At 62.1% G+C, this 24,907-nt stretch overlaps 1 protein-coding gene across 2 annotated transcripts; it reads left to right on the top strand.

Moving 5' to 3' along the window:
* Positions 1 to 3,693: 3,693 nt before the first annotated feature.
* ADORA1 (adenosine A1 receptor) lies at positions 3,694 to 24,768 on the top strand. 2 transcript variants are annotated; one of them, XM_070401331.1, is made up of 3 exons: positions 3,694 to 3,965; positions 4,726 to 5,098; positions 22,980 to 24,768. In XM_070401331.1, exons 2-3 carry the CDS (start codon positions 4,761 to 4,763, stop codon positions 23,617 to 23,619), a joined length of 978 nt encoding a protein of 325 aa, XP_070257432.1. In that variant the 5' UTR covers positions 3,694 to 3,965; positions 4,726 to 4,760; the 3' UTR covers positions 23,620 to 24,768. The 2 variants fall into 2 exon arrangements, with proteins under 2 accessions (XP_070257432.1, XP_070257433.1); XM_070401332.1 differs by lacking the exon at positions 3,694 to 3,965 and adding an exon at positions 4,154 to 4,435.
* Positions 24,769 to 24,907: the final 139 nt, after the last annotated feature.

Below are 24,907 nucleotides of genomic sequence, written 5' to 3'. Positions count from 1 at the left end.
GACATGCTTCCTCTCCTGCGCTCATAGATCGCCTGCATAACGAACATGAATTAAAAAACGTTGGGTTGTTCTGTTGACATTGCACACTGATGGGCCCTTCATTCGGGCCCCGGCCCAGATTAAATGACAGGTGGTAAGAGGGCGCCATGAAATATGCAAATGCCCTTTGGGGAAGAGTGAGCGCTTTGTGTTTTTCAATCTGGAAGGCAGGCTGTTGGCGAGGGTGCTGGTGGGCCTGGGTGGGAAGGACAGGCCCCGACCCAGACCCTCCCTCAGCCATCCCCACCCTCCTGCAGGTGAAGCTGGGGTTTGTTTGAAGTGTCGTCTCTCGCACTGAGAGCTGCTTGGAGGACAACAGCTGGGGCCACACAGCCCTGCTGCTCCGTCCGAGGGGAACAGGTGGAGCTGGGGCCAGAGCGTGAATGCTGGCGATTCATGGGGTGCAGCAGGCGGAGTGCCCGGCTCAGGCCAGTGACAGCTGGCAGCAGGTGGGTGGGGTGGGGAGGGGTGGGTTCAGCCTCAGGAAGAAGGCACCAGAGGGCAGGAGACCAGGGAGGGAAGGAGGGGGAACTCCTGTGCCCCCGCCCCAGGCTGGGGCCGCTGACCTGGGAGGCTCGGGGCCCTGCAGGGTGCGCGACATAAGGAGACCGAGGACATGCTCCCTGTGGGCCCCCGTCTTCTCCAACCCCCGCCGCCCTGGGCCGAACCCTAAACCCCAGGCATCTGGGCCATTCCAGGCTTTTGGCTGGTCAGGGCCCAGGCAGGGGACCAAAGCAGCTGCCACCCTCCCCTTGCACACAGGGGCAGGAGCACAAGGCGGTGAGGGGATGGCAGGACAGGCCACCCTTTTCTGTCCAGAATTCTCCTCTGTGCCCTGAGCCCTCACCGTTCTTCTCTAGGGAAGTGACAGAGTAGAAAAGCACCGTCTACTGAGCACAGTGCTACTGACCGTAGAGCCCAGCACCCCGCCCTCCCAGCAGCCCTTGTGAAAGCACCACGCCTCCCAGTTCACAGGTGGAAAAACCGAGGCTCCTTCATCAGACACTCGAGAAGGGACAGAGGGACATTTGACGCCCAATTTATTTGACACAAGAGCCCAAATCCACAACCTCCGAGGAGGACCGAATTAGCGAAATGCCCAGCAGTCCCCCCGGGGGGGAGGGGGTCTAGGTCCGACTTTCTCAGAGTCAGAACGGAGGGCGGGCAGTCAGATCGGTGGAAGCTGAAAACCCTTGTCTCTGGAGATTTCTCCAAGCAGGAGTGACCTCATCGCTTGGGCCTGGTTTAGGAGACGTGGCCTTGGAGCGGGCGGCAGGACCCAGCCCCCCATTCTTTGGTGGCGAGGTTTGCTGGACATTCCTAGGGGGTCTTCAGCTCCCAGGTGAGCTCACAGACCCTCAGAGGTGGGGTGCAGCGGACCGTCTCCCTAAAGCTTTATGCAGACTAGGTTCCTCCCACCAGCACAGGACCCAGCACCCAGTGGGCAAGGAGCAGCCTCCTCGCCCCACGTCTGGGCTTCCGTCTGGCCAGCAGGGGGACCCCGAGCCCCAGGCACCGGCCCGTACGGAGCAGCTGCTCCTGGCTCTGGATGCACCGGACCGCTCAGCAGATCCACATCCCTCCCTGAGCCTCAGTCTCCTACTCTGCGAAATGGGTAAATAACTCTACTTCACCAGCCACGTGCGAGGCAGAGAGCTCTACACAACAGCGTGTTGATAGACTTCATTCTTCAGTGGTCGTCCTGCACGGCGTCACGGCTCCGTTTATGTGGAACGTCCAGAATAGGCCAATCCTGAGACAGAACGTGGCTCGGTGATTCCGGGGTCTGAGCGGGATGGGGTGGGGCTGGAAAGAACCGGAAGGTTTCAGGGATGATGAAAGCATCCTAAAAGGAGATTAGGGTGATGGTTGCACCTTCTGTAACTGCACTGAACACCACTGAGCTGCACACTTTAAATGGGTGAACTTTACGACATAGAAGTTATATCCCAGTAAAATGTAACTGGGTGCTCTGAATCTCATCGGCAACTCCCTGCCCACCTCTCCACGGACTCCTCTCCCCCTCAGCACATGCAGGAGCTAGTGGGCATATTTCTTCCGACTGAGGAGCAGGAGGACTGCTTGATGGGCAGGAAGGAGACAGGGGGCATGAGGGAGTCCCGTTTCTCCCCGCCTTGATTGCCCTTCTGCCCTGTGCCCTTTGGTGTGTGAGGGTCTGGCAAGGAGGGCGAGCTGGGCGGTGCCAGGGCCTGAGCTCTGCTGAGTCCGTACCATGATGAGCGAGCAGGTCCTCCAGGTGGTGTGGTGGACCTGGTGGTGTGGATCTGCCAGAGGCTGCATCCAGGTCAGAGAAGCCCAGATCCACAGCTCGCGCCCCAGGCTGGGGGCGGAGGGGGGCCTGCCTGATGAAGGGCTGCAGGTGCCAGGGGAGGCTGAGTCTTTTTTTAATTTTTTTATTTTATTATTATTTTTTTAAATCCTCACCCAAGGATATTATTCCATTGATTTTTAGAGAGAGTGGAAGAGAGAAAGACGGAGAGAAACATCGATGTGAGAGAAACACATCGATTGGTTGCCTTCTGCATGTGCCCTGACCAGGGCCCGGGCCAGGGAGGAGCCTGCCACCAAGGTACGAGGTACGTGCCTTTGACCGGAATTGAACCCCGGGACCCTTTGGTCCGCAGGCTGACTCTCTATCCACTGAGTCACATCGGCCAGGGCAAGCTGAGTCTTTAACTGTGGCACGTGCCTGGGGCCTGGGGCAGGCTGGCTGGTGGTGCCAGGTGAGGGCCTGAGAGGCTTGGACAGGGTGGAGAGACAAGTCGGCGGCAGGGGAGTGAGGAGCCTCCAGCACGGATGCCCCTGAGAGTGCTCCGGAAGCCTGCGTAGCCTGGGGAAGAATTACCCTTCCCAGCTTCTCCAACGAGGCTCCAGGGAAGTTCACGACTCCCTGTGGCTGAGCAGAAATGGAAGATGCCCCCCCCCCCCCGCACCCACCCACCCAAGGCTTCAGGTTGGGATCTCTATTCTGGATGAGGGTCAGCCTTGGGGCGGGGCGGGGGCGGGGGGCGGTGTCGGGAGTCCTCAGTGGATACCGGTGCCACCTAACCTGAACCTGCAGCAGGAGGCAGCCAGAGGGGACCCAGGTGGGGAAAGGTGGGGCGCACCATCCAGGGTCTCTGTTAGGATTTCCTGTGCACCTCGCTCCCTGGCTGGGCTCCTGCAACACCCGCCAATTGGGCTGTGACAAGAGGGAGAGGGGACAGAGGGGGCAGGAGAGGGGCGGGGGGGGGGGGGGGGGGATGGAGGTGACCTCGGGAGCGAGGCGCTTCCTGAGCCCCAGTTCCGGTACCCCCGTCCGTAAAGGGAATTTGCTGAGAGACGGAGAAAGAATGTAATGAAATGACTCAGGAGAGAGTCTGCAAAGTGAGGCACGGAGGATGCGAGTTGCCGACTGGCTCGGGGGAGCAGTTTCAGGACTGAGGAGCGGGGAGGGGCCGTCGGTGAGGCTGGATGTGGGGGCGCTGCGCAGCTGATGTAGGGGCGCCTCCCGGCATCCTGCATCCAGAAGGGGAGCGGGCGCCTGGAGGCTGAATTCACACGGGGAGGGGCCCAGGGAAAGCTCACATTTTCCCAGCATTTCTCACCCAGAATCACTTCCTTTGTTGAGCGGAGGGGGTGAGGGAGGAGGTGGAGGGCGAGGAGGGAGGGGCCCCTAGGTGCCGCCGCCCCCGCCCCTCCAGTGTGTGGAGCCCTGTTGTCACTCAGCCCCGTGCCCTGCGCCTGAGCCAAGTCCAGACCGACCTGGACCTGGACTGGACGTGGACTGGACTGGACCTGGACGTGGACTTGGCGGGCTGGCCGGGGTTCCCGGGTGCCCCGCGCTGGCGGTGGCTGAGCGCCTGGCTGGGAGGCTTGGACTGCTCAGGTGGCTGAGCGCTGCCGGCTCCGGTGACCTTGGGCAGGTCTGTGGTTCCTCCGCATCGGGCTCCGGGCTCCGGAGGGTGCGGGCGGGCGAAGCAGGCGGCTAGGGAGCCCCCTTCCAGGGCGGGTGGGCAGCGCGGTCCTGCAGAGCTGGAGCGGGGCCAGGGCGCCGCTGGGAGCTGGTGCCCACGTCTCCGGCGGCGGTGGCGGTGGTGGGAGGGCGCACACGGGGAAAGGGATCCCCGCCCCGCCGGTGTCAGACTCAGACCCCAGACCCCGTCCCAGGTGAGGGCAGGGTGCTGCCTCTTTAAAAGCGGCCGGGCAGAGCCTCCGCGCACCATGTGATGCTGGCGAGGCTGGGCCGGCTGCGCTGCAGCGAGGACATGAGCTGCCTGCGTGGTGCCCGGAGCCCAGCCCAGCCCAGCCCCGAGTCCCCAGCTCTGGGCGGCAGCAGGTGCCCCCAACTTTGGGCACCACCTCTGGGCCCCCCTGGCGGCCAGCAGACAGGCTGGTGAGCTCCTGGCACCCTGATCTGGGGCATCGGTGGGCAGAGGCAGGCGTGGGGACCTGGTGGGGCGTGTGCAGTGGGGCGGGAGGAGTGAGCGCTGCTCTCCCAAGTTGCTGAATGAAACCTCGGGGGTGATAAGGGGAGGGACAGAGACCAGGCAGAGAGAGGGCCGGGGGTCTCACTAGCCCCGGGGGCACCATTGTGCCAAGTGGGCACAGCTCCAAGGGGAGGGAGCCCCGTCCCCTGTGTCCCCTGCCCCCCACAACCTCCCCACCCCAGCTTCCTGACCACAGGTGCCCCTCGCCGATGTGCCCGGCCTCTGCCCGCCATGCCGCCGGTCTCGGCCTTCCAGGCCGCCTACATCAGCATCGAGGTGCTCATCGCCCTGGTGTCTGTGCCGGGGAATGTGCTGGTGATCTGGGCCGTGCGTGTGAACCAGGCGCTGCGGGACGCCACCTTCTGCTTCATCGCCTCGCTGGCCGTGGCTGACGTGGCCGTGGGCGCCCTGGTCATCCCGCTGGCCATCCTCATCAACATCGGGCCGCAGACCTACTTCCACACCTGCCTCATGGTCGCCTGCCCCGTGCTCATCCTCACCCAGAGCTCCATCCTGGCCCTGCTGGCCATCGCCGTGGACCGCTACCTGCGCGTCAAGATCCCGCTCCGGTGAGTCCCCAGCCGCGGAGGGTACTGGCCACGCCCATGCTGGGTGGTGTGAGGGCCCTCTGGAGAGGACAGAAGGTGGACACAGACCCCCGTAACCCAGAGTCCTCTGGGCCAGGTGTCCAGTCCCCAGGCGGCCTCCTGCCCTGCTCTGGGTGCTGGGCTGAGCTGTGGTGGAAGCAGGAGGATGCTGGTGGCTGGAGGATGGGACCCTGCAGTGCCCAGGAGCCCTGAGCCAAGCTGCTGCTGTTCTGAGGGCATGGCCAGCTGTCCAGCCTGGGGTGGGGGTTAGGAGGACAGTCAAGGTGAGCGCTAGGTGGACAAGCTGAGCCCACCAGTCCCAGGGGAGCATAAGGGGAGCAGGTTGCTGGGGTGGGGTCATCTTGTGTGGAGGGTGCCCGCCAGGAGCCAGACAGGGCAGCCTTCCCGGAGACACTCATCTCTGTGCCCGCCGGCTCCACCCTCCGGGCTGCCCTGGGAGCTGAGCAGTCAGAGTCCCTCTGCCCCACTCCCACTGCCGGGATCTCGGCTGCAGGCAGGAGGAGGGAGAAACAGGGCCCCTTCTCTTGACATCCTTGTTCCGTCACAAACCCCTGCAGGTCTTTTCGGGTCACAGCAGGGGGACCCACGCGTTGTGTCCAGCAGCACCCTGGTGGGTGGCCTGGCGGTGGCCGTCCTCACGTGGGTGTCGAGTCCACATGGGGCCCGTGCCCAGGACACCCAGGCCACAGTCTTGTCACAGGCAGTGCCTGGGCGCCCTGCCAGGCTGCCCTGCGGGGACGCCCGTGCGGCCCCCTCAGTCCCATCAGGTCAGCAGCGAGGAGCTCTGGCCGTCGCTGGCACCTGCTCCCATATCTGGGACGAGGGCCTCTGGCCTCACTTGGCAGTCTGCCCAGGCAGGCCTCCCGCCCACGTACCTCCTGCTTGCGTTCAATTCGTGGAACTTTGGAAGCTTTTTTTCCTGCAGCATTTTCCCCGTTCTCACCATGATCCTATGGGAAGCGCCAGTGGGGCTGGTGAAGGGAACACCGACACCCCGAGGGTCCTGCTGCCGCTGGGAGGGAGCCTGGGTTCCCCGGCCCCTGACTTCCCAGTTCCCCCACACCCAGCAGCTCTGCCTGCCTCCCCAGCCCCCAGGCATCCCGGGTAGGTGGGGCCGAGACCGCTGCTGGGGGTGGGGGGGAGGCAGGGACGTGCGGAGCCCCAGCCGGTGGGCACTGGAGGGCCTTGGTGCTGCCGTGGTCCCGGGGCAGGGGCTGTGCAGGGGAGGCTGGTCCTGCCCATCAGGGTGGCGGGACCGCGAGCCGAGCACAGTGTCCTCCATCAGGAAACGCAGATGGGCAGAGGTGGAAAGCGGCTCAGACTGTCTGGAGAGGGTGTGAGGGTGATCAAAGGCCTGGTCCCCATGTGACAGCGGAATGTGCCCCACTTGCCCGAGTGGCGGTGGCTGCAGGCCTGCCCCTCCCTCCCTCTGGGGGCAGCTTCTGTCTCTGGCCTGGAGGAGTGAGGAGCGGGGGCCCTGAGGGGCTGTGTTCTAGGGTGGAGGCTGCTCCCTGCGGGCAGGAGGCTAAGCATATGGACCTGCGGGCAGCCCTCCTGGGAGTCTCGAGCTGTGACCGGGAGGGCACTCACTGACGTCTCTAAGCTGCAGTTTCCTCATCTATAAAAGGGGCCATGAGTGTTTGACTCTCTCCCCGGGATGCCCGAGGGCAGGAAGCTCTTAGCCCGTGCCTGACCTGTGGTGCGCCAGCCGCACGGGGTCGGGGGTAGGTCTGTGTTTGTCGTTGCGTCACTGTTAACCTGTGGCTCAGAGGGGCTGAGCAGGGAAGCTCTGCCCCACCCACTCTTCCTTTCACACAGTAGCACCCCCCCTTTTAAGGGGGCGTCAAGGTCCCGTGAAGTCACATCTGTTCTGGCCTTTGCTCCCTTGGTGGGTCGTCAGCGTCTCAGGGGCAGCGGCTGAGGCAGCCCGGCTTCCTGTCTGTTTCTGCTGTTTCTCCAGAAATCCGAGCTCGGGGCCTGGCCCAGGACAGGCCTCAGGAAGCGTGGAGTGAACCCACGAGAGTGCAGAGCTCGTGGTGGAGCCTCCAGCAGGCCTTCGGGGGTGGACCCTCTGGGTCACCCTTTTGCTGGGGCTGGACCTCTGTGCTTCTCCTCTGCAGCCCTGACCGGCTGCCCATCGCTCAGGGCGCCGCGCTGGTGCCCACAGCGAGGAACCTTTCTCCTGTGGGGGCTGGTCCCAAGCTGGGGTCCTGGAGGCCGGGCCGCGGGGAGGGGCCGCTCCAGGGACTTGCCTGTCCCTGCTCCCTGCTGGTCTGCCTGAGTCACCTCTCAGCCAGGGGCTCACCTCGCTCCCTGCCCTGGTGAGCCAGTCAGAGGTGGACGGGCCCTGGTCTCCAAGGGGGAATGCTGACCAAGCCTGGCGAGGCTTTCACGGGCATCTGGGTGACGTGTCCACTGGGCCCCTCACCAAGCCAGGCATGGTTTGGTCAGTCAACCAGAAATGTTACTTCCTTCCACCTGGCAGAGACACAAGAGAGAAAGAAGGTTCAGTGCAAGTACTGTGATCCAGTTACCCCCGAAACACAACAAAAACAAACCTGGAAGGGCTGATTCCTCAATAACCTGTGGTCATTTACATGTACTCTGCATGTCATTTGCATAACACCTTCACATGCTGGGTGACTGCTGCCTTGTTCCCCTCGCTCCTGCTCTGGGCATTCACCCCAGGGTTTCTTGGTGGCGCCCCCTCAGGGGGCTGGCTGCGGGAGGAGGGCCAGCAGGGCTCCCTGACCCAAGACGGGTGGGGTGGGGTGAGAGGTGGTGGGGGTTTGGGAGTCAGAACGACCTGAGTTTGAACCTTGCTCTGTTGCTGACGAGCTGTGCAGCCCTGGATAAGCTGTTCAACCTCTCTGAGCCCTTCCCCTCGTCTGTTAGACAAGGGGCTGGATGCAGGATGTCAAGGTTCCTTCCAGCTCTCGGTGGCTCTGCCTTGTTGTCGGTCCTGACAGTGCTGTTTTGAGATCCTGGGACAGTCGAGTTGTGTTTTTAGCTCTGAGTGCTAAGAACTAGCACGATGCTGTGTTTTTATCTGCTTTATCTCGCTCAATGCTCATAGCCTCTCAGTAGTAGATGTTATTGTAAATTCCTATTTTAAAGACTCTTTTTTTTTTTTTAAGATAAATTGAGGTCTGAGGCTCAGGGAGGTTCAGAAATTTGCCCAAACGCCCTGTCAGGGGGAGACAGGATCTAACTCCGCCTTGTCCACCCGATGTCTGTAACCAGCGAGCCCCTGGGCTTCTGGAATCAGCCCAAGAAGCTGCAGGGTTCGTGGAGGGGTTTCCTCAAGGCTGTCAGCAGGGTGATCGCTCTCCTCTGGGCTTTGTCAGTGTCCCCTGCCCCCCGCTTAGCCTATGCGCTCCCTCCCTCCTCACCTTCCCTCCACTGGGCAGGGGAGCCCCTGGTAGCCTTGCCTCTGTCCACAGCTGGAAGCCTGCCCAGCTGGGCTGCTGACAGGGAAGCCAGCCTGCTGGACCAGGCTCCGGCGGCGAATGGAATCTGGTAGATTAGGGTGTGTTCGCTTTTAGCCATCAATGTGGCCTCCTCCCCGGACCAGCTGGGGCTTTTCCTGACAGTAAAGTGCTCCTGGGCTGGGGCCCCGCAGGCTGTGGTCTGTGGTCTCAGGTCCCAGAACAATTGCTCTGTCGTCTTGGCACCTGCTCTCAGCTCTGTGTGAGGACAGATTAGTCAGAGGCCTGGAGTGGGAGACACAAGAGGAGCCCTGATGTCCAGGCTCTCACCAGCGAGGAGGAAGCAGAGGCCCAGGATTCTGGGGTGGTCCAGGTCACTCCTCCAGGTGTTCAAGGTCAACCCCCTCCCCCCAGTGGGACTTGCTCCCAGCCTCTGACCCCCCAAAAGGCTTGGCAGGAAGCTCTCAGCAATGACCCTTTGCAAGGAACAGAGCTGAGATGTGCAGCCTCCGCTGGTCAAGAGCAAATCAGTGGTGGGTCAGGGGAGAGTGACGGGAGGATGTTGATTTGTGATTAAAAAGCTGGCCCGGCCGGCGTGGCTCAGTGGGTGAGCATCAGCCTATGCACCAGGAGGTCACGGTTTGATTCCCGGTCGGGGCACATGCTTCCAGGGCAGGAGGCAGAGTGTAGATGCCAGAGCTGGGAGGTGAGGCGGGAAGCGAGGTCGTGGTGGAGAGGGAGGAGGCGGGAGTTGTGATGGGGAGTCACGGGTGTGAAATGATTCTCTCGCGAGTGGGGCAGTGACGAGTCAGGAGGCCTGTGTGATTGGGGCAGCGGGACCGGCCGCTGAGGTCCCTGGAGACTCCCGTGGCCCGGCCGGCCCTGAGGAGAGCTCGTTCCGTCACCGATTCAGAGGTGACAGATTCTGTGACAGGTGTGAGGGCACTGCCTTTGTGGAACCTGGAGACCCGTGGGCACAGAGCTGCCGTGACAACCGAGAAGAATTCGAGGGAGGGAGCCACCCTGCATTCTCTGTGGCTTCTCCAGATTCCCGTGGACAGTGTCCCGAGAGGCTCACAGGGGCTGAGGACTGAGGTGGGGCTGGTGGCTGAGGCTCAGGGTCAAGAGGTCACATTGTGTTCTAAGTGCATTTAAAGTGCTTTAAGCAGGGAAATGACATAAAACCAATTACATATCCGAGAGGTCAAAAGTCCTGAATAAAATATTAGCGAGTGAGATCCTGTGATATGTGAAAAGCATAGTATGTCCTAGCCAAAGAGGGCTGTTCGGTGGGTGCAGGGTGGTGCGCTCAGCACATTAACACAGAAGGTCCCTGCTGCCGGGTGGCGGGCAGGGACGACGCGGGCGGTGGGGCTAGGGAGGGTGGAGAGGACAGGAACATCACAGCGGTAGAACTGCCTGGCACTGGAGCTGACGCGCCAAGTGGGAGAAGGAACTGCCGGGGGGATGGTGCTGCCCCTCCCGGAACACGGAGGGTGAGGAAGGAGCTGGGGAGGTCTGAATCCTGGAGACTCGAGACTCCTCTGGAGCTTTGGCAGGTCCCAGGGGGTCCCCTCTCGCTCACCCCTGCTTCTGTCCCTTCCTGTGGCCCGGCAGACGGGCCCTGCTTGCCTGGCTCAAGGAAGGGGTCTCTCGAAGGTCCAGCCGGCTTCCCAGCGCCTCAGCTGCTCCAGGTGCTGAGCCAGGGGTTCCTCCCTCCGGCCAGGCTCCATCTGGGACGAGACTCGGTGTCCATGTCCTCACCGTCGTCAGGAGGCTTTCATGAGAGACGTGAAGGGCCTGCAGGTCCCGGCGCCCAGTAAGTGGGGCTGTGACTCTGTCAGATCCCCCGGAACCGCGTGATGACATGTGGCCTCAGCACCCACTGGGCTCAGCTCTGTGTCAGGAGGAGCTGCCGGCACGTGAGGGCAGGTGTGGTTCTCTCCCGTCCTCCCGTCTCGCTCACCATGGTCCTGTGCCGAACACACGCCTTAGCGGGTGGTGAATCCATGCCTGTTGCGGAGGATGGGAGAATGCTCGAAGGGAGGGAAATCTTCCTGGGGAGGTTGGGTCGCCCTGGAAGACGCTACTTGGGCATTTCATATCCACCCACAGGGCAAAGGCCGGTCCTGGAGAATGAAGGTTATTTCATTAAAACATTCCCAAGAGAGCAGAGGGTGTGGGGCTGGGGCACAGAGAGCTCACCTGGCAAGTTAGGGCCGCATCCTGGCCTCCCGACCCCCAGCGCGCTCCTGATTCTGGGGGAGATTTGTGATTAGCCCCTCACAACCCTCCTTGTCTCCCGAGGCCTCATGCTGGGCAGCTCCAGGCCCTGGCATCTCAGGGAGCAGAAGCAAGGCCCCTGGGTGAACCAGCTCCACACGTGGCCCCGGGAAGAAAATATCCGGAGTGTGGGGGCTCCTGTGCTCAGCGGGCACACGCACGGGGCCTGTCCCCTGCAGAGTGAACACCGCACCCGCCTCTGTGCCCCCGTCACAGTCTCCCAGGGCCCCCTGTGATGACAGTGGCTGAGAGGAACACAGACACCATTCAGAGCTGCTGGCAGGCCCAGGCCTGGGGCTGACCGAGTGGACTGAGCCAGGAGCCAGGAGCCAGGAGCCAGGGGCCGGAAGGCATGACACCACCCCCCCTTAATCACTGCTGGAGGTCACAGTGGCTTTAGGCAATTAGTGGGAGAGGGGGAGGTGTATTCACACATTCACACCTGTGTGTGTGGAGGGGTTATATCTTTTTACTTTTATTTTTAGAAATCAAAAAATGCTGTCCCACCCAACCCCTCCTTCTCCCAGTCCCAGATGTGAGTCCCAGCCAAGCTACCCTCCTTCCTGCATGCGCCCCACCCCCACTGTTAATCTCCCTGAGGCAGGAACATGATTTACATGTTCAAGTCAGCAAGTGTCTTCTGGTGACACCAGCCCTGTCCTCCAGGGCGCAGGCCCACAGGCTGATCATTCACCAGCTGCCCCTGCAGGAGGCCTGAGCAGGCCTGGCCCACACTAGGCCCACAGCACCCACAACGCCTTCTACCTGTGTTCAAAACACTTCCCTGCCCCCTGGCCATCTCTTCTGGACCTGCCCGGGCCTTGGAGTTGAGAGAAGGGTAAGACCACTCACATAAACACCCAGAAAGCTGCTCCCTTCTCTTGTCTGTCTAGTTCTTACTCATCCTTTAAAAGTCAGCTCAGACGACACCTCCTCCAGGAGGCCTTCCTAGTTTGCCTTCCTGTTCCCACAGGTCTATATGCTCCCCTGTACACAGCCCTTGTCAAATCTCCCCCACTGGCTGGTGAGCAACTTGAGGGTGTGGTCCCAGCCAATCTCTCTGTGGCCACAGTGCCCGGCATAGGTTCTGCCTGTTCTTGGTATCTGATAACCGGCCCAGCGAGTCACTGAGTGAATGGTGGTAGTGGCAAGTGACTTTGAGTACCTAGTGTTTGCTGGGCCCTGTGCCGAATACTTTACATGGATTCTCTTATTGAAATTCTTGCACAATCTTATAAGAGGTACCAAGAGCATTTTATATTAACCATATAACATATCACTATTTCTCACATTTTCTGAGAAAGCTGAGGCTAACAGCCACATGCCTGCTAAGTGTGACCAGAATCGTCAAATGAGTAGTTGAACAGATGAATGAAAAGACCCAGATTTGAGCCTTGATTTAAACACTTAATGCTGAGTGAACGTGGGTAAATCACTTACCTGTTTGGGTCTCAGTTTCCACATCTATAAAATGGGCTTAATTCCAATCCCTACTGCAAATATTTGTCTGCAAAGCAGCGCTCTCGGAGTGGGAAGGAAGAATAGCTTCATTGTTCAGGGCTGAGCTGGCTCTGGGTGCGTGGGGGAGGAGGGTTAGGCACCCTGACCCATCTCCCCCCTCCCCCTCCCCCGTCTGGTCTCTGGCCTGCAGTTCAGAGCTGCCCCAGGCCTGGCCTGATTGCTTGGCATTGAGCTGCAGGCCCGAGTGTGGGAGTGTGCAGTTAGGAGTGGGAGTGCCCCACGCCCGGAGCTGACCTGCTTCCTCTCTGTCTCCCACCCACTGGAGCTGCGGGACAATGAGCGTGAGGCTCGGTGATCAGTGGGCAGTGAGCAGCCAGGGGAACGGAGGCTCCGCACCCACAAGAACTCCCTGACCCATGAGGTGGGGAGGCACCTGGGGCTGATCCAGGTGCAGCTGGTGCTGGGCTCTAAGCTCTCGCTGACGGGGCTGCTCCAGGGCCTCGAGGGTCTGCCTAGGGGTGCGCCTCCCCCCACTGCTGAAGTTGCATCAGCCAGGAGGGGACATTCTAGAGGCCCCCCTTGTCCCGTCAGAATGTGGCCCGAGTCCGAACTCAGTTTGCAGTCAAGACATGAAGAAAAATGTTCAAGGGAAACATCTTTGAGGCGACTCAAGAGTAGGGGAGCCCCTCCCACCTGGGGGAGGCTGGGAGAGAAGAGATCCCGCAATCGGCCCAGTAAAGAGGGGAACTTGGGGCTGGGAACCCAGAGCCCCGAGCTCAGGGCCTGGTCTGCCCCTGGCCCACTGGACAAGCTCCTCATCGGTCAGGGGATCGCGGTCACGGCCCAACTCCTTAGGGTTCTCAGGACCAGGGCATGGGGGGCAGACTGCCATGCTGGCCTCCCAGCCTCAGCTCTGCTCTCACCTCGGCCACATTTCTAAGCCTCAGTTTCTTCTTCTGCAAACTGGAAAGACTAACATGTGCCTCTCGGGATTGCAGAGGCTCGGAGGTAAAAGCTCCCCTTCTTCCCCTTTCCTGCAGCTGCCGGGAGGAGGACGAGGGGTGGACAGCGGTGTTCGCGCGCGTGTCTGTCCGCCTGTGCGGTTGGGGTGGGCAGCTGACACGCCCACCCACAGGGAGGCTTGAGGGTTCCTTTACACGGACAGTGTTGGCGTCGACCAAGGGGAAGTGACTGTGGCGGCGGGAGCCACAGAGAGCCCTGTGCCCAGGTGAGGGCGGGCCTGTCGCTGCTCAGGGCACAGTGCAAGGGGCCCCTCCCTCTGCTCTGAGCTGGTCTGTGAGGCCCACCGTTGGGCAGGGCTGGGGTGCCTGGCAGCTGACTGTCCCCTGGACGTCGGGGCAGCTTGGATGCTTTCTTTGTGGCAACTTCAGTTGTATTTACTTTGCACGGCCGGTGTCCACGCATTTCACAAATGCAGACACTGAGAAGCAGGGAGATGAAGGAACTTGAAAATGAGTGAGTGAGTAGGAAAACGGGATTTGAACACCTGCCTGGCAGACCCTGACGTGGATGCTGTGTGACAACTGCTCCCTCAGCCACTGTCCCCAGGGAGTGTCCCCGCTGAGACCAGGTGGCGAGAGAGATTGGCACCGGCCGAACGGAGAGGGCGAAGCCAGGCCCGAGGCTGCTGGTGGGCGCAGGCTGGCGTGGTTTCCTGTCCGCCCCGACTGCTTCCTTTCTGGACCCAGGGCCTGTGTGTGCTCCTCTACACGGCTGCCTGGGTCACAAGGGCAGGGAAGCTAAATCCGGGTGTTGCTAGCATCATGGCAGCAGAAATAACCCTCCAGGCGCTCGGAGGTGAGAGGTGGAGATGGGCTCGGGGAGGCCTCTCTGCACCACAGGAGAGAGAGAGGCGCGCGGCAGGGCACGGGCCAGTCTCCACCCCAACCCCAGCCCACCCTGCTGCGGCTCGGGATCTCCCTGACCCACCCTGGGCCTTGGTTTCCCCATCTGTGAAATGGCACCAGCAGAAGCCCTCTGAGTGGTGCTGTGTGCCCTGCGGCCTGTGAGGCGGAGCCTCTGCCCGCTCCGTCTCCCACCTGGTCCCGCCTTTTTCTCTGCGTGTGCTGGGGATGCTCTCCATGGCGAGGGTTCGCGGTCCTGTTTCCTACGGGATCCAAGACGATGCCTCCCCTCCTCCTGGGCTCCTCGCAGACGAGGTTGGGCCGGGCTTCTTGTGAGCCAGACCCGAGTGCCAGGGGCCTGGGGAAGCTCGGTGGGAACGCGGACTAGGAGGCTTTGTGCTCACTTCCTCGCGGCCTTGGCCTCAGCAGTTCAGGGCCTTGCAGGCTCTGACCCGTTCAGCCACCAGCTGTGACCTGGACTAGTCACCCTGGTGAGTGGACCAAGGAGGGGAAGGAGACTGCTGGGGAGCTCGGGTCCCGGTGACCATGGAAACCTGGGAGGTGGCGACAGATGTCACTCACTCCGTGTCACAGTCGAGGAAACAGGCTCTGAGAGGCGGCGGGATTCACTGACAGCAAGTGGAGACTGAGTCAGACCTTGTCCCTCTAGCGCGACCTCTGTTGGGGAAGCCGGCAGCCACGGAGGTCAGGGGTCAGGAGTCAGGGTCGGCGAGGGACAGGTGCGGTATCTGGCTTTTGGGGACCTGAGAGCTGGTGCTGGGCTCTAGCTCCTCATGGACCAGGACCTCCGGATGGCCCACGTGGTGGGGATTGGTTTCCGTGGGGGAGGGAAGGCACTGTGGCTCCCCCTCGCCCGCCGAGGCTGCCGGAGGCCCCGTCCTGTGCAGTCCCCAAGGCCCATTGTTGCTCGCAGACTGATGTTCTTTTTCCAGCTCTGAGCACTGTGCTTTCAAGCTTTCGTGAATGGTGGGTGGGGAAAAGGCTCTGATTTAATAAGCTTCCTCTCCCCTTCCCCTCCCCCTCCCCCTCTCTGCCCTCCCCCCCCCGCCCCCCACGGTCATTGAGAGCCCCATGCAGGGCCTGGCCCCTGTGAGGGCTCTGCAGGGCTCTGCTGAGGTGGGAGAGCTGACAGAGAATGAGCCGCTTGATCTCCCCTCAGAGGCTCTGGGATGCTGCCAGGCTGCAGCCAGGCTCCCTGCCGCTCCATTCAGGGGGTGCAGGCCACACCCCCAGAGAACAGGCTGTTCCCCCTGCACCAGGGCAGGCAGAGCAGAGGGCTGGTCCTGCAGCAGGAGGAGCCGAGGCTGGACTCCTGCTAGAACCTCCTAATTAAGTGGCTTAATGTGTTGGATGGGGGGCGGAGGCAGGAGCGTGGAATTGAAATCCCGACCCCCTATCTGTGTGGGGGGGTGGGGGACAGGAGGGATGGCGAGGAGCAGGAAGCCCTACCCCCCTCCTGCTTCTCTCACCCTCAAACCCTGAGGATTGCTGTCGTTGAGTTCATCTCTCTCATGTTTGTAACTGTTTTCTATTCATTGGGCTCATTCTCCGTTTCTTCCCCAGCCCCCCTCTTCCTCTGCGTTCTCTGGTTTTAATGGAGCTTTGTGTAGTGTAGGAACCTGCTTTCCTTCCCCAGTGTCACTGGATGCCCGTGTGTGCCAGGGACGCTGGCAGGTGCTAGGAACCCACATGGAACTGGGCCTGGTTCCCACCTCCGGGTACTTGCAGTGAATGCTCAGGGAGGAAAACAGAGAATTGGACTGATCGTCCCTCAGGGGATCCGCTCCACCCCTGCATCCATCTGGGCCGGCCGGGTGCCTCCCACCTCTCACCTCCCACCTCCCACCTCCCACTGCACCAGGCCCCTCCTGCCCCAGCCCATCTCTGCACATCAAGGGGCTGGAGGGGCCGGGGGGGGGGGGGGGGCACAAGACAGGGGCTCCTCTGTGCGCAGCTGGCTGAGGAGAGCTGGCTCCTGGTTGGTCCTGGCTGCTAGTGCGGCTCCGTGAGTGCCTGTGCAGTAAACAGGAGGGAGAGAGCACCAGAGACCTGGGGAACAGCTGTGCCCTCCCTGCTCGGCCCCGGGCTGTGTTGCAGCAGGAGCCACTGAAGCTAGACCCCAGGGTGGACTTCCTGGTGTAAAAGCGCAAGGGACGGAGTGGAGGCCCGCGGGGCGGGGGGGCGGGGCAGGGGGGAGCGTCTTCTTTCTTTGGAAAAGTTTCCGAGGTGGGGAGCTCTGTCTGTCCTCTCTCCTCCCCGCACAGTCTGCCTTGTGTTGCATCTTTTCCAGAGTCGAGGGCCAGACACCATGGACGGTGGGAGCCCCAAGGTCCCAGGTGGCAGAGACAGAGATGAACGCAAGGCGGGGAGCGCAGTTGCCCCCTGAGGGCAAGCATCCTTGTCCCCAGACCAGGGCAGGTTTGGGCACGGGGTGTCTGTCTGCACAAGATCCTTCCCACAGGGAACTGGCCCTTTAGGCAGAGGCGTAGTCACCCCTGGTTCCCGACAGCAGAGAGTGTGGGAGACAGGGCCTGGGCGCCCCGCTGCAGTCTCCACACAGGCCACTTACCCCGAGGGCTTTCGAGCCCCAGGGAGCAGGGGGAGGTGCTGGGCCAGCTCCCACGCCCACCCAGTCTCTGCTGGACTCGGACCCCAGTGGGACAGACCAGGACACAGTGCGATTTTCTGTTTCATTGTCCCAGGGGGTCCTCCGGGCGGTGTGCGTGTGTGTGCGTGTGCGCGTGCGTGTGCGTGTGTGCGTGCATGTGTGCGTGTGTGTGCGTGCATGTGTGTGTGTGCGCGTGCGTGCGTGCGTGCGTGTGCGTGTGCGTGCGTGCGTGTGTGCGTGCGTGTGCGTGCGTGCGTGCATGTGTGCGTGTGTGTGTGTGCGTGCGTGCATGTGTGTGTGTTTGGTGTGAATACAATGGGCACCAGTTTCTTCTGCTCACCTAGGGGGGCCTGGCTCAGCCTCATGGCCGGCCAAGCAAGCCTGTCACCTCACTGGGCCCCAGACAAGACCCCGGACAAGGAACTGAGACCAGCTGGAGGCACCAGCTATTAGCTGGGGGGGGGGGGGGGGGGCGCGCACAGTTTGAACTCAGATCTGGGTCCTCAGCGAATGTTTATTTCTCTCCATCCCATGGCGCCCCATCTCCCCTCCTTGGGCGAGTACGCCCTGCCGCCCTGCCGGGAATTGAATGTGCCCGGCTCCTCCCACCCTCGCTGGCTCTCTATTCCTCCCTCCCTCCCGTGGGTGCCCAGCTGGCCTTGCATTCAGTCCCCGTCAGCCCGCTGAGGACACAGTTGCCGCCAGGGGAGGGGTTTCACCAAGGCCAGCTCCCTCCCCAGCGGCCTGACTGACCCTGTTCTCCTGACGCCAGCGCCACTATTCCAGGCAGGAGGCCGCTCTCGGGGTCCTGACCCGGCTGCTTCTGGTGCAGGCCCCCTCGCTGGGCAGTGTGGGTCCCTCTCTGTGCTCTCAAGCCCAGGACAATGAGATGAGACACTAAACAGTTCAGCTCCCTCCTCCGTGCCAGCCAGGCCGTGGGACTCCGCCACCCCTTTAGGTGACCACGGTCCCCACAACGCCAGGCCTTTCCACTTCACTGGGAAGGAATGTTACCTCCTGGATGCTGTGGACGCCCCGGGCAGGCCTGGCTGCACAGCCTCTCACAGGTCATTGAATCCCTGCGCGGACAGGATGGATTTTTCCATGCCTCCTGATGAGTTGGAAAGTCACCCACAGCAGGTGGGACTGTCCTGGCTTTGCTGGGGCTGGAGAGAGCCAGGTCTCCGAGCAGGAAGTGTCCCGAGGTAACTGCCGGGTCGGACGCCCTCTTCCCCAAGGACCGCCGGCCCCTGGGATGTGGGGCCTGCAGCCGCCCTCAGGGTCAGAGAACCTCCTCCCAGCACCTCCCCCTGTGGACTCCTCTGGGTCAGAACTTCTGAGCAAACCCAAGCCCCTCGTTGTGCGAGTGGGAGCACCAGGGACAAGGCATCTGTGAGGGCAGTACCCGTGCGACCTCTGAGGGGGGTGTGGCCTCAGATGCTTCCGCACCAGCTGGCCCTCCACTGGGAGCTCCCTTCCCGCAGGGGCTGTGCCTCCATGGGACAGGGCTCCCTGAGGCAGGGCTGTCTTCCTTCTGCTCCTCCCAGATGCCCAGGGGCAGGAAAGGACCAGAAACTGATTCGGAAAGGGTGGGGGAGACACCCACAGAGGCTGGTCTTTCCCGCCAGCTCGTGGGTTATTTGTCCTCACAAGTGAGCAGGAGCGACTTCCAAGGCCCATGACACGAAGAGCCTAGTGACACATCTGCTCCTTCCTTCACGGAGCCCAGGGCCCTCCCTCCCGTAGGGCTGGGTGCTGGCCAGGTCAGGAGGTGCCCTTGGGGACGTGGCACAGACATTCCCAGATGCCGGGCGATGCCACGGGGCCCAGGCAGTGAGATCCTCAGCTGGATCTCGGGGCCCAGACGTCCAGCCCCTCCTGGGCCCTTCACCCACACTCCTCTGGGCAAAGTTAATGCTAAAGACGTGGCCCCTGGAGTGTGCCAGAGCCTCCGATGCCCTTGATTGTATCTGGTTTCCTGTGCTCCTTGGGGAGGAAGAATTTCTTGGCAGGAAGTAGTTTAATGGTCTGAAAGCCTTACTTCCTGGTCTTGAGGTCCAAGTTTTCAGTTACAAGTGGCTGAGATCCCTGCCGAGGAGGGAGGCAGGGGGAGAGGACGGGAGCAATGATAGCCTCCATCTCAGACGCCAGCGAAGAGGAGGCCAGACAGGGTTGGCCGGTGCCACCCAAGCCTCAGAGCAGCAGAGGGTGCTGCCCCCCGATGCCCACCCAGCCGTGGGCTCCTTGCGGGAGTCGGCGACAGGGACGCGGAGGACGGCCAGGCCTTGGGGCCCTGCCCGGGTTTCAGCAGTTGGCTGGACGCTTCCTCACCCCATGCCTTTCCCAACCCCCTGCACGATTCTCTCTCTTTCCTTCTGAGTCAACACAAATCTACGAAGAGGCTGGCAGTCCTCGCTGGCAGGAAGTCCTCTGTGGTGACTACTCAGTTCTCCCCACTCCAGTGTTGTGCCGAACCTTTGGGGCCGAACCAGGAACACGGGGATCATGTAGGTGTTTCCACGGAAGGCCTTTGAGGCCTGAAATTGGCCACAGCCGTGATGAAGCACCCGAAGCCAGGCAGGGGTCAGCGAGGAGCAGAGGTCGGCACCACCTGCAGGCGACCCCTCCCTGGGCTGCAGGGCACAGGGGGAGGCGGGTCTGGGACCCAGGGCTGCAATGTGGTGGCCTCCCTGTGGGAGGTGGAGCCCAGGAGGAGACACAGCTGCTGCCTGGCATCCGTGGCCTCGGTGACAGAGAGGGAGGAGCTGTCCTGGCTTCTGTCCCTTCCCGTGGGCACTGCAGTGCCTCCCGAGGACCCACCTGGCTCACGAGCCGGGGAAATGCCACCGTGGGGGCTCAGACCATGGGACGCAGAGCAGGGCTTCAGGACCAGCGTGCTCCAGCCGCTCCTCCGTCCTCGGCCCAGCAAAGGGGCTGCAGGGCTTAGAACAAACCCCAGAACCTTGACAGTGACCCACCCAGCCCTGGGTGACCAACCCAGATCGCACCTGTGGCCCCGCCTCCCGCTCTGGCCCCCTCCTCACCAGTCACTCTTCCTGGACCCCAGGGTTTGTAGTCTTGGCCTCTAACCCCATTTCTGAGCCTTTCACTTGCTCTGGCACCAGCTACAGTGGGAACGACTTTCCCCTCCAGCCAGGCTCGCTCTCGGCATCGGGGACCCCCCTCCCCCGCCTTTCCTTCAGGCTCTGGCCTCCCTCCCCCGACTGTCCTTCCACGTTGATCTTCGACAGGAGATACTAGTAGATTGACTCATGCCGTGGAGCTGGAGTTATCTCTGCTCCTAAGAATAACAGAGAGGCAGCTCTCAGCCCAAGCACAGGCTCGCAGTGTGGGTCTCAGGCCCTGAGGGGTTGGAGGTGCTGGGTCGTCCCTTTGATGGTATCTTCAAGAAGCTGCCTGTGGACAGGGCCCCACTGGGAGTGTCACTGCCTCCTGTGGCTCCCCCTGGGCTGGGCAGCTCACTCCTGAGGGCAGCCTCTTGTCTCGCCTCGAGGGCTAGTTCCCAGCACAGCCCCGAGGTGGCCAGGCCTTGCACCCTGATTTGGGAGGGACACCCCGAGTGTCGGAGGCACATCAGCGTGCCTCACCCGCTGTGCAGCCTCCGCTTTTCTTTCCCACGTGGAGGAGAGGGGGGCTGCTCCCTAGCCGGCGGGGGGGGGGGGGGGGGGGGCCGCCCTTCCTGTGAGAGCCTGCCCCACCTCAGGCAAGGTCCTGCGTCCGGCCCTTTCCCACCATGGAGAAAATAGCAAGAAAAACAGATGAGAACTGATACCCTGGCTGCAGGGTCTGCTGGGACCTGGCCCTGGAGGAGCCCAGGAACAAGGTGATTTAGGGGCTCCAGGAAGTCAGGAAGGGAGGGGGGCCCTCTCTCACTAGGAGTGGCCTCCCCGCCGCCTCCCACCTGGACACTGTCAGTACCACCTCCTCTCTCGGTGGGTCCTCATGGCCCACCCCCATCTCTGGAGGTTCTTCTTAGAACAGGGCCAGCCGTTCCCACGTGTGAACTTGTAGGAAAGGAACCTTCTCGCTCTGCCGATCATCCTGCATCCAAACAGCCCAGGCAGCTGTCGCCCTGAGGAGAGCGGGTCTCAGATCAGTAGACATGGCACACGATGGCCGCCTCTGTGTCTTGAATCTGAAATTGGGGCTCCTCCCAGGATGCTACGGGGTTCCCCGAGGCATGAATGTAAAAGGGCTTGTTGACAATAAACCCGCTATAAACCCTGCAGATGTGGGTAGTGCCCGGGTCTCTGTGTCCCTCTGCCTTCTTCTCTCTCCTCGGGATGATCTGTGCCCTTTGGTCTGGCCCAATAGACTCATGGCCAAGCTTCTTGGGGACATTGGAGACACTCCGAGTCTCAGGACCAAGCCTGAGCCAGGTGCTGGCAGAGCTTGCGTTTGCTGAGCACCTTGCTATACCAGAGGGTTCCAGGTGGGAATGTTTCAAGGGGCTTGGAGGTGTGGGAGCCCAGGCCCAGGAGTACCGGGGGGTGTTTATACGTGTTATCGGGTCCTCACCCTCTGACGTGGGTCCCGTGGGCCCATTTCTCAGAGGAGGAGTTGATGTAGTAGCTTGCAGACTTGGGGGCCAGACTTGGTCTCCTTCCAGCATATGCCCCAGGCGGGCCTTCCTGCTGGGGTCCCCGTGGAGGGAACGGCTTCAGCTGTAGCAGAGCAAAGGTGCAGGCGAAGAGAACCCCAGGCAGGCACGGCCAGTGGGGCAGCCCTCAGGGCTGTGCTGTGGGGACACAGGACGCATGATCACAGGGGAGGGGAGGAGGGGGAGTCACCTGGGGTCCTCAGTGTCCCCACCAGAAAGATAAGGAGATTAGAAATGAGGGTCCCATCCACCTCACTTTGCAGATTCCTCCCACCCCAAACCGCCCCTCCCCTCTCCTTCCTGTGAAGCCTTCGCGGGACAGGGGGCCGTGGTGAGTGGAAAGGCCCCACGAGGAAGGGCCTTGGGCGTCATCACTGGGAAGGCGAGAGCCACGGGCACGGGAAGAGAAGCAGCTGGAGGGAGGCCCTCACACCCTGGGTCCCAGTAGCTGTTCACAGGCTCACGGGGCAGCCAGCGCTGGCTTGGAAGCCGCTTTGGAAAATAACCCCGGGCCGCTGTGCTGAGCCAGCTCCTTGCGTGGAGCTGGGGCCCGGCCTTTGGCTCCTTCTCCGAGTCCGTGTGTGGCCAGAGGACATGCTGGCTGCTGGCCGCGCTTGCTTCACGGGAAGTGGGGACATGGACACCCTCGGCCTCAGTGGGGGGTGCGGGGTCGTCACCTCGGTAGATTCTGTATCATCCACATGTTTACATCGTGCGTGTGTCCTGTCATGTGAAAGCTCGTTCCCTCGACATCTTCCCTTGCGTTTCCTTTCAAGGACAGGTCACAGCCTGCAGCTGCCTGTTGCCTTATCTCCTCCTTTTGTGTTCTCTGTGTCTTCTCCCAAAGGTGAGCTGAGAGAGGCGGGTCCTCGTCTCACTCCCAGCGGAGAGCAGTGCCAGGACCCACAGCACGCAGAGCTCGCTGGACATGAGCAGGGGCGCAGGGAGCACAGCTTTCTCTTCCGAGAGCCATTCCCAAGGGGCCCGGGCGTGCACAGCTGGTTCTTGAGGCCAAGCCGTGTGCAGTGATGGGGAGGGGAGGGGAAGGGCGGGCGGAGGAGCTGGGCGATGGGGGGCTGCCCGGGGAGTGGACGAGCCCAGAGGAGGGTGTGGATGCTTCCTGAGTGTTGCCGCCCGGGGAGGTGGCTTGTGCACCAGTGGCTGAGTGGCCAGTGGGGACAGGAGTTGGGAAGCCCCGGCAGGTCGCAGGGCGCCGTGCACCTCCTCATCTTCACCTGCTGGTGCTTCCCACCCACAAGGGGGTCATGAAACAGGGATGAGGCCACCAGGGGACACGCCCAGCACACACGGTGATTTCACTTTGGTGATTTTATTAAAACTCCTAAAGAGCGTTCTCTGCTTTCGGTTATGATTTCTATCATCAACCAAGACAGGTGAGCCAGTGCGTGTCCAAATCTCAGATCCTGAGAAATTGGCACTTTAGCCAAAGACACACACTCCCCGCTCCCTGGGCCCTGGCGGGGGTGGCCTCTTGGGGGGGGGGCAGGGGAGGTCAGGGAGCCTCACGGGGACTCACACTGCCCTCCCTCCCCAGGTACAAGACGGTGGTGACGCCCCGCAGGGCCGCGGTGGCCATCGCCGGCTGCTGGATCCTCTCCCTCGTGGTGGGCCTGACGCCCATGTTTGGCTGGAACAACCTGGGTGCGGTGCAGCGGGCCTGGGCGGCCAACGGCAGCGCCGGGGAGCCCGTGATCAAGTGCGAGTTTGAGAAGGTCATCAGCATGGAGTACATGGTCTACTTCAACTTCTTCGTCTGGGTGCTGCCGCCGCTGCTGCTCATGGCGCTCGTCTACCTGGAGGTGTTCTACCTGATCCGCCGGCAGCTCAGCAAGAAGGTGTCGGCCTCCTCGGGCGACCCGCACAAGTACTACGGGAAGGAGCTGAAGATCGCCAAGTCGCTGGCGCTCATTCTCCTCCTCTTCGCGCTCAGCTGGCTGCCCCTGCACATCCTGAACTGCATCACCCTCTTCTGCCCGAGCTGCCACAAGCCCAGCCTGCTCACCTACATCGCCATCTTCCTCACGCACGGCAACTCCGCCATGAACCCCATCGTCTACGCCTTCCGCATCCAGAAGTTCCGGGTCACCTTCCTCAAGATTTGGAATGACCATTTCCGCTGCCAGCCCGCACCCCCCGTGGACGAGGGCCCCCCGGAAGAGAGGCCGGATGACTAGACTCTCCCTGCCCACAGCCAGAGCACCTCAGCGCGGCTCACTCCCCACCATCTAACTGTCTCCATGGGCCTCCCCGGCCGGGCCGGGGCTGTGGGGGCCGTCCGTGGGGGGAAACCAGGCAACCTGAGGGAAGGAGGGAAGTGGCTTGAGCCACCCCACCTGCTGCCTGTCCCTGGGCAGCCCCTGCTTCAGGCAAAGGGCCCCGCGGCGGGGAGGCCATCTCTGCTCCTGCAGGTGGGGGCGCTCTCGTCTCAGCGGCTGTGACCCTGCAGCCTGGGACCAGGCCTCAGGAGGGAGGACATCCCCGCCAAGATGTGTGAAGAAGATGCTGTCTCTGAAGGAGAAGGTGGCCGAGCCAGTGAGGGGCAGTCATGAAGGAGCCTCAGGCCCTACCTCCCCAGCCCCAGGCTCCCAGCCACGCTGGGTGCCACGGTGCCACCCCCTTGCTCTGAGCACCCCAAGACTGTACTTGAGAGGGAGGTAGGAAGAGCCAGCGCAGAGGTCATTTCCAACGTTCGCTTTATTCTGCACCAGCCTTTGGAGCCTGGTGGGGGCTTGGAGCCCAGCAGCTAGTAGGCAGTGGTGGTGTGGGCCTCACCCAGCCATCAGGTGGCAGCACTGAGCATCCCCAGGAGGAAGCTGGAGTGTGACTACCTGTCATCCAGGACCAGCCCAGCAGGTGCACCTGCCCCCAGACAGGCCTGGACTCTCCTAAGTAGCACCTTCCCTGCTGCTCCTGGGCCTGACGGAGACCCATCAGCTCTCGAGAGAGTTGTGCCTCCTGCTGAGGGCTGGGCCGGGGAGTCGCTGACGGGGCACTCCTGGGATGGGGGGTGACAGGCCGGAGCCAGACAGAGGATCCAGCCCCTGAGAGAGGAGGCGGGAAGGTCCTGCTGGCCTTTAACTACCCCCAGGGCCCTGGCATGTAGCCCGGTTTCCAGGGGCTGTGGGGTCTCCTGCAGAGCCAAGGGTTTCAGGGTTTCTGGGGAAGAGCCACCCCTGCCAGGCTCAGGGTCCTGGTGCAGAGGGTGGAGGGGCGGATTCTGTATGAGTAGCGACTCCAGGCCTTGATTCCAGGCCCTTGCCTCTCTCAGAGGTGCTGTGCCGTGCTCCCAGGGGGCACACGACTAATAAAAGACTGTGAATCCACATGCAGAGCCACTGCTAGGCACCCACCGCCACACCGAGGGCGACAGACAGCCTCGCAGAGAGGACTCCCTGGGGAGGTCAAGGAGTGGGAGCCGGGCAACGTGCCCCCCGGTTCCCCCCCGGTTCCCGCGAGGGGGGC

The sequence above is a fragment of the Myotis yumanensis genome, unplaced genomic scaffold (assembly GCF_028538775.1).
Source record: "Myotis yumanensis isolate MYYU_CA2020_CCGP unplaced genomic scaffold, mMyoYum1.0.hap1 SCAF_22, whole genome shotgun sequence".
Lineage (NCBI taxonomy): Eukaryota > Metazoa > Chordata > Mammalia > Chiroptera > Vespertilionidae > Myotis > Myotis yumanensis.
The sequence above is the reverse complement of the archived record's forward strand: the minus strand, read 5'-3'. Positions and strand labels throughout refer to the sequence as shown.

What these genes read in the sequence shown, in the direction of transcription:
- ADORA1 (XM_070401331.1), top strand. Translation starts at nt 4,761, where the DNA reads ATGCCGCCGGTCTCGGCCTTCCAGGCCGCCTACATCAGCATCGAGGTG. An exon ending in CGCGTCAAGATCCCGCTCCG is followed by an intron (nt 5,099 to 22,979) that starts GTGAGTCCCCAG and finishes CTCCCTCCCCAG; the next exon opens with GTACAAGACGGTGGTGACGC.